This window comes from Chanodichthys erythropterus, chromosome 23, assembly GCF_024489055.1.
Source record: "Chanodichthys erythropterus isolate Z2021 chromosome 23, ASM2448905v1, whole genome shotgun sequence".
NCBI classification, from domain to species: Eukaryota; Metazoa; Chordata; class Actinopteri; order Cypriniformes; family Xenocyprididae; genus Chanodichthys; species Chanodichthys erythropterus.
The window spans coordinates 29,451,703-29,467,897 of record NC_090243.1 but is presented as its reverse complement, the minus strand read 5'-3'; the positions used below and the strand labels follow the sequence as shown (position 1 = coordinate 29,467,897).

The window sequence follows — 16,195 nt, the reverse complement described above, 5'->3', positions numbered from 1 at the left end:
AAAGTAAGTATTAGTTAAGTAAGTTTTAACTTAAGTATTTATGACTGATATTACTGTCATGGGTTTGGCTGGGAGTTGGGTTTCTCTGTAAATGGAATTTGTAAAAAATAAAAAAATAAATGCCTTATTTCAGATACTTCTTACAAACAGTAGATGAAATATGAACTATCCCTTTGCACTGCAGGGATAGTTCTGCCAAAAATGAAAATCTGTCATTTTTTACTCATATTCATGTTATTTCAAATCCATATACTGTTTTTTTTCTCCTGTGGCACACGATAGGAGAACATTTAAAGAATTTTTACACAGTTCTTTTCCACACAATCTTGCTAAATAATATTTTCTATTAGTTTAACTGTAGGTTGTAATATTTAATGTGCATGCTCATTTTTACAGCCATTTTAATGCTCATCCAATTCAAATTTAGTATCTATAATAGTATATTAATTATCTATAAAAGTATTTAAACTATCCTTAAAAATATTCAGATACTCTACAATCCTTTGCAACAAAAATTCAAAAAAGAAAAAGAAAACTTGAGGTATAAAACTTGAGGTGAGTGAACCTGATTTTGAAATTTGGATCCATGGAAGGCAATAGGCAAATTTTTAGATGCTTGTAAGGCAAATTCATACAAACTTTAAAGCATCTCTTGCTCCAGAAGCCAATTGCGACATTATTCCCAAAAAATCAGCTTGAATCGGGGTCTTCATTATTCACTCACATTAAAGAAGCATGCCCACATTCTCCATCACAACAATGTATGACTCTTATGAAGTGCTTAAATTACAGGGAGCGAGAGCTTTGTGTGGGCTATTTAAATGAAAGGAAATAATGCAGCTTTGACAACAATCCTCTTATCTCCTTTAGTTTTAATAATGCATTTTATAACACAGAGGTCTTCAACCCTGCCCCTGGTGACCCACTATCTTGCAGAGTTTAGCTCCAACTCTAATCAAGCACGTCAGGATCACACAGACAGGTGTGCTGAAGCAGGTTGTAAGGAAACCTTGCAGAAGAGTGGGTCCCCATAAGCAGGGGTGAAGATCTCTGTAATAATACAAACAGCTCCTCCATTTCAAGGTAACTCAGTAGACTAGTTTGTATAAATTTAGATATGATATTATTTGTGATCAGACATAAGATTTGCTCTTGGTATGGTGTGTCCAATCCTGCTCCTTCAGGGCCACTTTCCTGCAGAGTTTAGCACACCTGCCTGGAAGTTTTTAGTTAACCTGAAGATCTTGATTAGCTGTTTTATGTGTGTTTTATTTGGGATAGAACTAAACTTTGCTGGAAGGTGGCCCTCCAGGAGCAGTATTGGACCTCCATTTGTTGGAGGAGGATAAAATGGAGACATTTTAATCGTTCACGATCTAAAATTGTGAAATTGCACACCCCTATAATTAAGGACCTCCAAGTCATATCTAGAGACCAAAATGGAGGTGAGCTCTTTTGATTTAGGCCAGTGATCAACCACTTAGCAAACACCCAGAACACAACTCAGCCACTGCATAGCAACGCCCTGGCAACTACCCAGAATACTCATGTTTTCTTCAGAACATGCATAACTCTGCTGCTGGGTTTCTGTCAAAGTTTTTGCATTGTGCCAAATGAAATGTAATGATTTTCTTTTACTAAGTCATAGTTTCTGTGGAGGACAGACAGGTTTTATTGAGTTGCTGCAACATAATGATGTATTTGAAGGAACATAACGTCTGGCCCTTCGGAAAAATTGGCTCACTGCACCCTCAGATCTTTCAACCTTTGATCAAATCTTCCTGCTTCTCTCAGACATTGTTTTTTGAAGAGGAATTCACAAATTCTGATATCAAAACCCTTGAGACATAAATTGAACCAGGACTTTTTAGTCCAAAACAAGTTTTCAATCCTCAACAACAGGCAAAAGCCAACAGTTTTGCAAAAGTCTAAAGGATACGTTAAGTCAGACATGATAAAGGGTGATTTTGTTAAGAAGGACATGTTACTACTCTATATATGGATTTTGTTAATCCTGGAGTAACATTACTGTTAAACAGAAATAGTCCTAGCTGTGCTAAGACTAACTAAGCTCATACATACATATAAGTATGTATTTATCATGCAGAAGTTCTTTTACTCATCACATGGTTGTTAAAAGTGTTATCTTGTTTGTACAGGTGTCACAAGTGATAAAACAACTTCTGTGTTAGCCACTATAAGTCAAATGGGGAACACAGTGAGCAGGCCGTTTCTAACTGCAAAAAACATTCGGCTCAAGACTCAATATGTGCTCTTTCTCCACAGGAGATCGTTCGGGAAGATGTTTCCTCGCTCAGGGAAATCCATCGTCTTTGACAGCTTTCCAGATCCATCAGACACATGGGAGATCATTGAGACTATTGGTAAAGGGACATATGGGAAAGTTTATAAAGTGCTTAACAAGGTCAATGGCAGCAAAGCCGCCGTCAAAATACTGGATCCAATCCATGTGAGTAAATACTTACTAGATCAAACCTGTATGTGGTGTGTGTTTTTAGGTCATAAAGAGAGATGGAGTCATATCATTAAGTCAACATTTTTAAACACAGAGCAAACTCAAGATCAGATTGCACAGAAGGGCAGGTTCATTAAGGGCAGGGTCATTTTTAGGCCCTTCGGGTTCAATCAGTTCACATTTGTTTGTATGCATGCATTTGCGCATTTGTGTGTACCTGTGAGAGTGTTTATGCCTTAAGAGAAGCCTGCAGGCAATTACTGAGCACTGAGAACATCCACTCACCACTGTCATATTAAGACCAGAACATCTATATCCTGCAGATAACGCCAAAAGGCTCTCTGTGTCTCTGTCCTGCTCGTTACTTCTCCATCCACACACTCTTTCTTTTTAGTGATTGGGCAAATAAAAGGGCCTCTAACAGCACATACCCAGACTAATCATGATGAGATGGCTTTTCAGAAAATGTGCAATTTGTGTTCATTTGCTTTTCTCCAATTCACCCTTTCAAAGTCCTGAAAGAAGGCTTGGAAGTATTTCAATGGCCTTTGGTTGCCAGTATATTTAAAATTACTAATCCAGATCAAATAAATCTTGGCTTAATTTAATAGACTGCAGCTGCCATAGACAGCAGGAAATGCAGAAATCATGTGTAGTAACAGATATATGAAGCACTTTTGAAGCCAAAAGGCATCACAGAAAGACCTGTGTACCATGTCCATTTAAATTCCTCACTCAGAGGTTGTTTTTCCTCCAGGTTCAATCAGTAAACAGTAATTTTCTGATGTTGGTCAAAAAACCTTGGAGGACGTGGAAGCCAACAAATATTATTTCAGTCTATGCCTTGTGTGTAGTTCACTGCTGTGGGGCTTTTATTAATGCTGACATTTTATGACCTTTCTGGCTTTGTTAAATTCAATAGATAAAATGACTAGCAAAAATATTTTTATTTTGCATCAGTGCCTCCATTTGTGTTTCAATAAACACTGAATAGTTTAAAGGGGACATCGGATGCCAATTTTCCACAAGTTAGTATTATTCTTTAGGGTCTTCATGAAAAGTTTATAACATACTTTGATTAAAATTTCTGAATGGTTAAAAATTTTTAAATTGTCAAAAACAGCTCTGCTCAAAGCGAGCCATTTCGGTGCATGTCCCTTTAAATGATAATGAGCTACTGTTCACCCCACCCCTATCTTCCATGAGCAGGCTGTAAACAAGTATTGCATTGAACTCACCATTCTTATTTATGCAGTTATAAATGCTCAAAAACGATTAAAATACATTTGAAAATTACTTGTTAGTCATTAACTAACACCTTTATAAACCTTATTGTAGTGTTACCATGTTATCTTTATATAAAATGTACACAGTTTGTAATAAGACAATCACCTTAATGCATTGTTCATTATAAACGTGCAGTTATGAACTACAGTGAGAAGGTAGAAATGAAGGAGAAATGACGACATATATGTTTGTTCGACTGTATTATTTTGATAATGAACAAGTCACGTATGCAGCACTTTGGTGTGTGCGAGAGGCGCCGGCGCGATCAAACGGCAGTCTTTGCAAGGAATTTCCTCATTGTCATGGCAACGGTTCATGGCCCCGTCAGATTACGTCAGAGTTTGTTGTTGTTTGCTGGAAAATCATACCACATTGCTCAGACATTCCTCGACCCAACAAACACCGATTTAACATTTTCATTTGGGTGAAAACAAACTCCGACCAACGGCAACAGACGTCAATGGGTATCACACTAGTTGTGTCTCATTTTGGAGGCTGCATCCTAATCCAACAAACTCCAACAGACGTGTTTGTTGCCGTTTATCTGCGCAATGTGAACTGGCCATTAACTTTAGCCACACTTTTCGTGGAACTTGCAAACTAGCACATTATTAGGAAAGGCGATTTGCAAAGATTCTTAAAAAAACCTATAACGTTACTCACATCTTCTGGAGGTACTGATCCATCCTTCAGGAACTTTTTAGCAAAACAAACTTTTTAGCGCAGACATAAACACATATAGGTAGATCCGGGGGCGCATTCCCTTCAAGATTCCCTTTACCTGTCGAGAGTAAAGGACGACTGCTATGTTCATTCTTATATCCAATAACAAAACGCCTTAGTTGCTTTGGAGACATTCTTGTCTACACCTGTGCGGCGTTGAAACAATGGTGGACTGTTTACAGATCACTCAGGGCGGGTCTATACTAAAACGGCTGTGTCCGTCAACAGTCATGGGAGGGGCCTGTGCAAATTTACGTCACTTTGCCAAGAATCTGTGAACGGCTTGATCTGACAAAGTACTTATGATTTGTGGGGATTAAAAAAAAAAGCACTGGGTGGATTTTTATGATTATAGGGTGGTTGTGTAGACACATTGCCAACACACATTTATTTCCAAACACCATGCAAAAGTGAATTTTGCATCCGATGTCCCCTTTAAGAAATGTCTTTGTTCACTTAAAAATGAAAATGGATGTTTTGACCCAAACGTCCAAAAGTTAAACCAAAAATGAAATTTTGTTATTTTGTCAATGTAATTATGTCATTATTTACTTAGAGTATTCCTGTTTTCCTTACAATAAATTAGAATTTTACATTTAAAACAGCAAAGAGTGTCAATCAATTAAATTCATCTGTTTATTTCAGGATATTGATGAGGAAATTGAAGCTGAGTATAACATCCTGAAAGCTCTTTCAGACCACCCCAATGTCGTCAAGTTCTTTGGAATGTTCTACAAGAAGGATGTCAAGAACGGGGACCAGCTATGGCTAGTGCTAGAGGTGAAGTTCATTTCTATGTCATGCATTAGCATCTAATTTATTTAAAGGGTTAGTTTACCCAAAAATTACATTTCTGTCATTAAGTACTCACCCTCATGTCGTTCCACACCCGTAAGACCTTCGTTCATCTTCGGAACACAAATTAAAATATTTTTGATGAAATCCGAGGGTATCTGATCCACACATAGTCAGCAACATCATTGCACTTTTTGACATTCAGAAAGGTAGTTGAAAACATGGTTAAAATAGTCAACGAGACTACAGTGATTCAACCTTAATGTTATGAAGTGACGAGAATACTTTTTGTGTGCAAAAACAAAACAAATATAATGACTTTATTCAACAGTTTGAACCGTTGTCATATGTAGTGAACTCGGTGCAGGCTTCCTTGTTACCTACCTTTCTGGACATCAAAAGGTGCAATGACGTTGCGGCCTATGTTTGGATGACATACCCTTGGATTTCATCAAAAATATCTTAATTTGTGTTCTGAAGATTAACGAAGGACTTACGGGTGTGGAACGACATGAGGGTGAGTAATTAATGACAGAAATTTCATTTTTGGGTGAACTAATCCTTTAAGCTTGTTGTATATCACACGCATGTTAAATTGGGCTTGTGAAATTATCTGCAAAAACATGTTTAAATGCCCTAATCAATCATGCTTATTATATTTGCAGTAGGAAAACATGCATATGCTAATGTTTTTGTAAATCATAGCAAAGTTGTGTACTGCATGCTATATCATTATCACATTATGGATTTATTGCTGCCATTGCAGTGTGGGCTTATGGGATACGTATGAAAACAGTGAAAATCTGTTTATAGAGGATTAGCAAAATATGCTGCTAATAAGTTTATTATTTGTATCAACACCGCTGTATATATAGGAACACATTTAAAATACAACATACACAACATTTCTCAAAGTTGTGAAATGGACGTTTTTGGAGGGTGAATCTATATATATAATGTCATTTTTAAAATCACATTAGGCCTGCGTGACCTTATGTGTTTGACTGCTTGAGAGCAGTTTGAAGGAAATGGGATAAGTGTTACATAAGAGACTTTAGTCTTAGCAGTAGGTCTGGACAGAGTTTTTGTGGCAGGACAGGTATGGGAGGGTAGACATGACTACTAATGTTGACCGGCTGTGTCCTGCTGAGATGAGCAGGTTCAGATACCAATTCTGCATTCAAGCACACAGGCTTTAGCAGGACATAGATGGTCATGGATTCCAGTGTACTGACAGTGAGGTCACTTTATATTGCACTGTACTGTAACTAAATATTGATGAATACTGCTCATTATTTATGCATTTCAGCAGTAATTATTCAGAAAAATATGTGTTCAGACAGCCTATTTACATTGTATTGAATTTACCAGTGTAGCTGTGTTATTACAGTTGAATTATATAGTAATTGGAAAGTGTCAGTACAGAAACAGAATATTATGTACAGTATGAAGTGCCATAATGCTTATTACAACATAATACAACATATCAATATGCTTAAATTGTGAACTGCTTTATTTTTCAAATATTCTCATAACGTGTTTTAAAAATTGAAGCCTATTGTTGGATTTTCACAAAAGTACCATGGAACAGTTATGGTATTGGATGGTAATACCATGCTGCTTCAACATGTTCTCCAACAAATACGACCATATAGGTCGTTTGTCACTTCCCTGAAATACGACCCATAGGAGCGTTTACTAAAGTGGCACCCCTATCGACAACAGGACACTTTCATTTTAAATTATGAAATATGACCCATAGGAGTGTTCGCTACAATTGCGAACACTTTCATTTTAATGCATTGTTCCCTTTTATCTGCGTCATGTTTCGGGTTTCGCGTAGCTCATTTGGTAGAGCATTGCAATAACAATATGCAGTCATGTGATCATGCGATCGTGGGTTTGATCTCAGGGAACACGTGCTCATAAAGTGTGTATGCACTATAAATCACTAAGGTTAGGTTTAGGGATGGGTGTAGTTGTTAATAAAAAATGAGTTTTGCTAAATGGAAATAGGAGAAATGGTGTAAAAAGTCCACATATTGCATTTAAATGAACACGCATTTTGATTGGTAATGACAGTCAAATGTCATTTCAACAGACAACAGACGTAACACGACACTGTCATTATTTTTAAGCCCGCTAGAGGGCGCAGGACTTCAAAACGTAAATATAGGTCGTAATAAGTGCTTGAAAAACGACCTATAGGGTCTTTTTTTTGTTGTTTTTTTTTTGGAGGGCAGTCTCTGCTGCTTATAACCCCATATAGAGTATCATGGTATTTACATGGGACTCCAAGGTACTTCAAATAGAATTCCATGATATTATCATGTTACATATCCAAACATAGGTAGTGCTTGGGGTATATTTGTTTGGGTTTGGTGGTGTCACATGTATTTTGGTTTCATTGTGGTTTGGTTTGGTTTAGTTCTATTTCCTGTTTCCTTTGTTCTCATTTTCCTGCCACTAGTTAGTTTTCATGGTTTTTAATTAGGTCACACCTGTTCCCTGTTTTGTTAATTAGCTTTCCTTGTGTATGTAAGCCCTTGGTTTTCCTTGTCTTGTGTTAATGTTATGTTATAGCGAGTAGTGCTTAGTTTCCGTCTGTTTTTAGTCAGTTTAATCATCCTTCTGCATGCTCTCTTGGATTGCTGCAGCTTAACTGTGACAGGTGGGTCTGACCCCCTTATATTAAGGCTTAAAGGAAGTCGGAAGAAATAGTTTGGGCTCAAAAACATACAACCATCAGGCACAACATTATGAGCACTGACAGGTGAAGTGAATAACACTGATTATTTCTTCATCATGGCACCTGTTTGGGTGGGATATATTTGGCAGCAAGTGAACATTTTGTCCTCAAAGTTGGCGTTAGAAGCAGGAAAAATGGGCAAGCGTAAAGATTTGAGCGAGTTTGACAAGAACTTAATTGTGATGGCTAGATGACTGGGTTAGAGCTTCTCCAAAACTGCAGCTCTTGTGGGGTGTTCCTGGTCTGCAGTGGTCAGTACCTATCAAAAGTGGTTCAAGGAAGGAACAGTGGTGAACCGGTGATGGACGGCCAAGGCTCATTGATGCACGTGGGGAGCGAAGGCTGGCTCGTGTGGTCTGATCCAACAGACGAGCTACTGTAGCTCAAATTGCTCATGAAGTTAATGCTGGTTCTGATAGAAAGGTGTCAGAATACACAGTGCATTGCAGTTTGTTGCGTATGGGCTGCATAGCTGCAGACCAGTCAGGGTGTCCATGCCGACCCCTGTCCACCGCCGAAAGGCTGCTGGGAAACCTTAGGTCCTGCCATCCATGTGGATGTTACTTTGACATGTACCAATTACCTAAGCATTGTTGCAGACCATGTACACCCTTTCATGGAAACGGTATTCCCTGGTGGCTGTGGCCTCTTTCAGCAGGAAAATGGTTCAGGAATGGTTTGAGGAGTACAACAACGAGTCTGAGGTGTTGACTTGGCCTCCAAATCCCCCAGATCTCAATCCAATTGAGCATCTGTGGGATGTGCTGAACAAACAAGTCCTATCCACAGAGGCCCCACGTTGCAACTTACAGGACTTAAGGATCTGCTGCTAACATCTTGATGCCAGATACCACAGCACACCTTCAGGGGTCTAGTGGAGTCCATGCCTCGACGGGTCAGGGCTGTTTTAGCAGCAAAAGGGAGACCAATATTATGAAGATGGTCATAATGTAATGCCTGATCAGTGAATATCAGCTACAACTGTACGCATGTGTTTTGCAGCATTTGAATAGGTTGAGTACCACCTTTTCTAATGAATAATAACCTTAAAAGAAAATCATTTTTTTACAGTATAGGCTTAACTAACTTACATAATGTTATTGAAATATCTTTGTAAATTATCTTTATAACTTGATCCTCCTTAAAGTATCTCTATAATTCACACACTTATTACCATGATATCATGTCCACTAAACCCGGTCATTTCATAACATCTTTTTTGATACTTATCGACAAATACAGTATATGCCCGATATTTGATCATTTTGAAATTTCAGCATTAGACAAAAACGATTAAGTGAAGTCATTCCAAAATATTCCAACTTTTCAAAGAATACTTTTTTTTTTTCAAACACTTTTTAGTGAATTTTGAGCAATTATTATCTTATTTGCTATCATAACCAGCATTATATCTGCCACTCTGCTCTCTAGATATCAGTTCAAGACTACCAAACACAGCAACGACTCATTTTTTTGTAAGGGGCGATTCATTTACAGTTTTCTTCAAATTTGTGATTCAGATCATTTTTCAACACTGTGTGCCCCTGAACATCTTCTCCACTTATATTTGTTTTTTGATGATCGCAATGCAAATAGACCTTTCTGAGACATTTTGTTGACTATAAAGACCTTTGGAAATCACATGGTCAAATGTTAGTTAGTTTTGTATATTATCTTTTTTTAAGCACAGTATCAATACTGTTACCTTGGGGAAACAGATCATAAGCAGTCTTTTTTCTGCTTTTGCACAGCTGAATTCAATCTTGGCTCATGTTCAATATATTAAGCCTGCTTGGAGAGATTAACTCATGTTTATTTGGTGTCAGATTTTACCTCAGTCTCAGTGTGGGTATGATGAGAGTTAGTTAACATGTCCCACATAGTTATGTAACCTTCTGAGACAGTTTTTGTATAATAAATAAATGAATAAATAAATTGTGGATATGCCTATACGTAGTATAAAGTTGTCAAGCATCACACAGTCAACAATAAATATAGTGTTTAAAATAATAAAAAGGCCCAGAAAGCACAGAGAAAAGCTCTGGTATTACTTAGTTTGATATTTTTTATTATATAAAGTTATGGTATTTAGAAATTCTTAAATGTGTCCTACTGTTTGGGGCCACTGTACAAAAAAATAATAATATCATGTTTATAAAGCGTTTAGATATTTCTGCATATTGTAGCTGAATTTGCACATTTCTCTCTCTCCCTGAAGAAACCACATTCTGTTTTTCTAAAACACAGTTGCCACAAATTACAAAAGCAATTTTCTTTTTTTGCAAAGCTTTAAGCAAGTTCCACCATCTCTAATGGAGGGTATGGTCTTTTTTCTTGTTCGTGTTTCCCTAAAGAGCTTTGCATTTCTGTATGCAAACTCCTGCATGCAAAATCCACAGTCAGCAATCCAAATGTGGAAGTTAATCCTTTGGCTGGAATCATAGTAGAGCATTTAAGCTGTCAGCGGCAGTCAAAGAGATGGGGGAGCGCAGGGGGGTTAAATTGCCATGGTTACAGTTGTCCCCTCTGAACTGTAATTTTCTGTATTTCAGTAGGATCTGGGAAGAAGGCTCCTCCACACTGAGTGACCCCTGATTACAGAGAGGACTCGCGCAAATTGCGTCCTCCACTTTGCTGCCTGCTCATCAGGCCTGGTGCTTGTTCTGCCTTTCTTTTGTGTTGTGGGTTCTAATTATGGATATGAAGGGAACTGCTTTCATCTACTCGCCAGTTCCTCATCGTATAAGTGGCTGACTCCGCTCAGTCATATTAAAACTTCAAAGATATCAGAAATGATCTCGATTCAGTTTTGTTCAAGTTGGCTTGTAGGCTCCAGTTGGTGGTTAATGGCTTGGACAGGACTGATGACAGCGGTTCATTGTTGTAGTTTCACATGAAACAGTATGTCTCTGTTCCATTGTTAATGAAGAATTTCATTTATTTCTTTTATAATGCACAGCTTTTTTGTGGATATGCAGTTTGTAAAAGCTTTCTTGATGAAATGAATTTATTGACTGGATTCTTAGAAACTGGAGACAATCAATATAAAATGCTCCTTGCATAATTGCTTAAAAAAGTTATCTGCAAACACCTGCAATATGATTCTATAGGTTTACATTATGCAGTATGGCATAGCAGTCAGCAACATTTATAAGATTCATTAATTAATAACTATTTTTAGCATATACATATTACATATTTTAGTATCTTAATTTGCATAAATTAACATTAATGTATTATGTAAACATTAAACATTATCAATGAACAATAGTTTATTTACGCAGAGAAACAATGTTCTTTGTTCATAATACTTGTTAACCAATGCTAAGCTTATTGTAAAAAGTTATCAGTAACGTTTTATTTTTAATTAATACTTTTATTCAGCAGGAACACATTGAATTGATCAAAAGTGACAGTAAAGACATTTTCATTATTACAAAAATATAGGGCTGCCCTCAACTAAAGATCTTTCTGGTCGACTAGTAGTCGTTCATTTTAAGTGATCAGTCGACTAATCGCACAATTATTAATCAACCATATAAATCATAGTGCATAGCCTTAAATGCCTACAAAGCCTAATCCGTAGAGATATTAAATTTCTCTGCTGATACCGGCTTGTTGTCTTCATGGCAAATTTACCCAAACCTATAATTAACAGTAAATAAGCTCCTCTCTAGTATTTATATAGTATAGTATAAATAGCTAAGGGACTGTGAACATTGGAAAACATTCCTGAGGTAAATGTGACATGATGTGACATATTTTTCACAAGCTGTTTTATTGACGTCTTTGAAACACAAGTAAAGTGATTATATGAGACATGATACATTCCGGTAAGCTCTACTGTATCTTTCAACATACCTTTGATGTTCGTGCATGTTTTTCGAGATATAACTTGTATTGAAGAGGAAGAAAAGACTCGCGCTCCGAGCTGACGCCTGAACTGAGGCATATTATTACAATCTGACATGTCACGTTTAAGAGCGCCAAAACACCATTTATTGATTGAATTTCATGATAAAATGGACAGAATTTGAAAACTGAAACTTTTATTATTATCAGAACTAACAAAGCACAAAGTTTGAATATTTGATGTAGGAAAAAAACACAGACCTGGCAACCCTGGCTTGAACTACAGGTGATTTATTATAGGGTCAAAGAGATCCTGCATTAACGTCACTATTTTTAAACTGTTAATGCATTAAAAAAGAGTGATTTTCTTCACGCACAGCAGTATGTATGAGTTGCAGTCTGAACACGTCTTTTGATTGACAGGATATAATCGGCCCTGATCATTGGCAGTATTTCAACAATTTTCAACATTGATAATGATAAAAAATGTTTCCTGAGCATCAAATCAGCATATTAGAATGATTTCTGAAGGATCATGTGACACTGAAGACTCTAGAACGATATCTAGAAACCAGAATATCGTAGACACAGTATTTCAACAGGGTAAAAATAATCAGAACATTGCATAACAACACCCTGGCAATGACCCACAACACCTTAGCATTGTGTCAGAGAGTAAAGATTGTTTGTATGTGGGTTTAATTTGGATATAAGGTGAATTGTTCATATGTGTGTTTGCCCTTTCTGTAATTTTCAGTGAAAGCAACCCACTTTTATGAGGGTTTATTTATGAAATGGTAATTTCACAGGAACTTTAAATCCAGCTCAGTGATGGACAGCACATATCTATTACTATGTCTCATTATCCAGACAAACTCACATTTATACATTCTTTACTCTCTGACACAATGCTAAGGTGTTGTGGGTTGTTGCCAGGGTGTTGTTATGCAATGTTCTGAGTATATTTACCCTGTTGAAATGCTGTGTCTATAATATTGTGGTCTCTAGATATGGCTTACCTCCAGTGTTTTAATAAAATACTTAACATAAATTTGAAGATTTCTTTCAAGTTGTCAACACATTGTTTCAGACTGGAATTGCCAATGTCATTATATATGTAATTATATTCAACTTAAGACACTGTGCTTAAAACAACAGATCAAATGGCGCAATGCTGTTTAATTTCACTCATTCCCCTTAATATAGTCAAAGTGGTGGCTGTGGTTTTTGGCCTTGTTTCTTGTATTGAATGGCTGGTTCTTTGGCGCACCCTTTGAAACAAAGCCCTTTTCGTACCATGTCTGATGTGACTAGCTTGTGCCCATCATTAATTCACAATGAGGTTTAAAATGGCATTGTTTGTCAGGGCTTTTTCATTAAACGTTGAGAGAAAACGGACACCTTGCTCATTATTTGAGTGTAAATGATAAGGTCGCCCAGACAAAAGAGGTGTTTTTTTCTTGAAAGCTGAGGGCCACACACACTAGCTCAAAGAAAGCCTCTGATTTGATCGTCTGCTGCACTTAACAAAAAAATGCAGTTCCAAAATCAAATATTTAAGGTCAGAAGATCCAGGTATGTTAATAGAAAGTAACTAGTAAACTGTCATGAGAACTTAGCAGTGGATATCCATGAATCAAAGGTTTAGCTTGGTTTTTTTAAAGCCTATGTTAAGACTTTGAAAGGCATTAGCCATGCTGGCAGTGGGAGTTGAGGAAGGATGGCAGAATTAGTCTTGAGTCTTTTCATCCGTATGTAAGGAATTATGTTGATGATTCATCAGTTGATGATATTAATAGCATGTCTTCCACAGCCTGAGGTAATCCAGAGTGATATGGTCTAAAAATAAAATAATATGAGCAAGAAATTTAAAAAATGATGATTGACTGATGATTTTGTCATGTCATTCTAAACCCTTATGACTTTCTTCTGTGGAGCGCAAAATGTGATGTTTAGCAGAGTGTTCATGCTCCTCTTTAACATACAATGAAAGTGATACATTCCATAAAACTCATGTGCTAAATTCTTAGGCCCAGTTGCATAAAGTACCTTAAGTGTAATTTTCCCTTAGGTTCGCCCTTATATTTCCCTTAAACTTAAGGGTGTTGCAGAAAATAACCGTTAAGTATTACTTAAGGTGAAACGTGAACCCTAAGAATTTTCCTTAAGTGTATATTTTTCACTTAAGTAATCCCTTAAAAAACGATAAGCGTTGCATAAAGCCACTTAACTGTTATTTCCCTAAGTATAACATAAGGTTTGAAAAACTTTACCTTAAAGGATTAGTTCACTTTAAAAAAAAAAATCCTGATAATTTACTCACCCCCATGTCATCCAAGATGTTCATGTCTTTCTTTCCTCAGTCGAAAAGAAATTAAGGTTTTTGATGAAAACATTCCAGGATTATTCTCCTTATAGTGGACTTCAGTGGACTCCAAATGGTTGAAGGTCAAATTATAGTTTCAATGCAGCTTCAAAGGGCTTTAAACGATACCAGACGAGGAATAAGGGTCTTATCTAGCGAAACGATCTGTCATTTTCGGAAAAAAAAAAAAATGTAAATGTATATGCTTTATATAAACAAATGTTCGCCTTACACATGCTTCTGCCAAAACCGCACTTTGGTATTCTTCAAAAAGCTTACGCTGTATGTCCTACGCCTTCCCTATTCTACCTACGGAACGAACGCAATGCCAGTTCTCACATGGGGGTGAGTAAATTATCAGGAACATTTTATTTGAAAGAGAACTAATCCTTTAAGTGTTACACGGAGTGTAACTTGGTTCAGTCCAAGTCTTCTAACGAAACACGATTGACCGCTTTATATGATAAACAAATTGTAATTTAGGCATTTATTCACATAAACATTGATATATGTGCTACAATTACATATGTAGCACATATGGTCAACAGAAGTGCAAACGTGTGCACATCAGGCGCAAAAACAAACCTCATTGATTCTTGTGCTTGCGCACACTTTCGAGCTTCCGAAACAGCCTTATTCATATGGATGTCTTTCAATGAATGGCCATTTTGAGTAAGCTATCAATTTGACTTTCTCTTTTCCATATTTGTTTTTTTTTTTTTGTTTTCCTTATCCATCTTATGTTGTTTTCTGTGAAAACGTGTCGCGATCTGTATTAACAAATAACGTGTCCATGGCAACAGTAGAATTTTATAACGGCAAAACCTGGGTTGCTGTCGTGAAACACTTAATGGTTCCCTTACCTAAGAGAATAGTTTAAGGGATTATGTGCAACACCCTAAAGTCATTCCCTTAGTTAAGTGGAAATCACACCTTAAGTATCATACTTAAGGGAAAACTTAAGGTGCTTTATGCAACCGGGCACTAGTCTTCTGAAGCCATATTTTTATGCATAGAATGGACCAAAATTGAAGCATATGCATCATATGAAACTATCATATGGCCAATGTTGTTGGTAACGCATTAAAAGTAACAGTTACTTTTAATAAAGTTACATAATCAGATTACTTTTTTCAAGTAACTAATAAAGTAACGCATTACTTTTAAATTTACAACAAAATATCTGAGTTACTTTTTCAAATATGTAACACAAGTTACTTTGTTTTCCCATTTATTGACTGACAGCGCTCCTGTCCCCATATTGAGAGAAATTGGGATTAAGTGCAGAGGTGTTGTGTGTGCTGTGTAAACATGATGGTTACTCTAAGACTAGTTCTTGACTAAATGTGAGCATGCATTTACTTCATCTCCTACGTTCTGTAGCACAGCTGAAAGGCTTGTTTGTTTGCGCTGCTATACAGGCATGAATTTGCATTTCCATCAGCCCATGGTTTATTTATTTCACTTTTGATGTGAAAGGCCAAAAAATGCCAAAAATATAACTTTTTTGTTGTTGTAAAATCAAAGAAACAAAGAAGTAAGAAGCATCACTCCCATTTATCAATGTGGTCAGGGATGACTATGTATTAGTTTTATGTAAATTACAATAGTGAGTTTTAGATATCTGTATACACAATAATTAATTTCCTACCCTACCTACCTACTACAATCTTTCCACCTTGTTTATGCCTTACCAATCTACAGTCTCATTTTTTTTTTGTCTTTGTGGGTCTTTTCTGCTTCTTCAGTTTGATACTGATAACAGGTAAAGCACAATAATTATTTCACTATTTGCATCAGCAAACAACACTACGCTACTAGCATATCTACGGATGCGGCAATCAGTGAGGATTCTTTCTGATGTTTAGTGAAACATGTCCAGACTTGTGATTTAAAGATGGTGAAAAATATACATGACTAAAACAATTTTTATTGAAATCTATTATGA

At 36.6% G+C, this 16,195-nt stretch overlaps 1 protein-coding gene across 2 annotated transcripts in view; it reads left to right on the top strand.

Moving 5' to 3' along the window:
* The first annotated feature begins 2,302 nt into the window (after positions 1 to 2,302).
* Positions 2,303 to 16,195, top strand: part of myo3a (myosin IIIA) — a 99,860-nt gene continuing 85,967 nt past the window's right edge. For both annotated transcript variants that reach the window (XM_067377901.1, XM_067377900.1), the window contains exons 1-2: positions 2,303 to 2,470; positions 5,132 to 5,266. In XM_067377901.1, coding sequence (XP_067234002.1) covers positions 2,303 to 2,470; positions 5,132 to 5,266 — 303 coding nt within the window. The remainder of the gene's footprint in view (positions 2,471 to 5,131; positions 5,267 to 16,195) is intronic.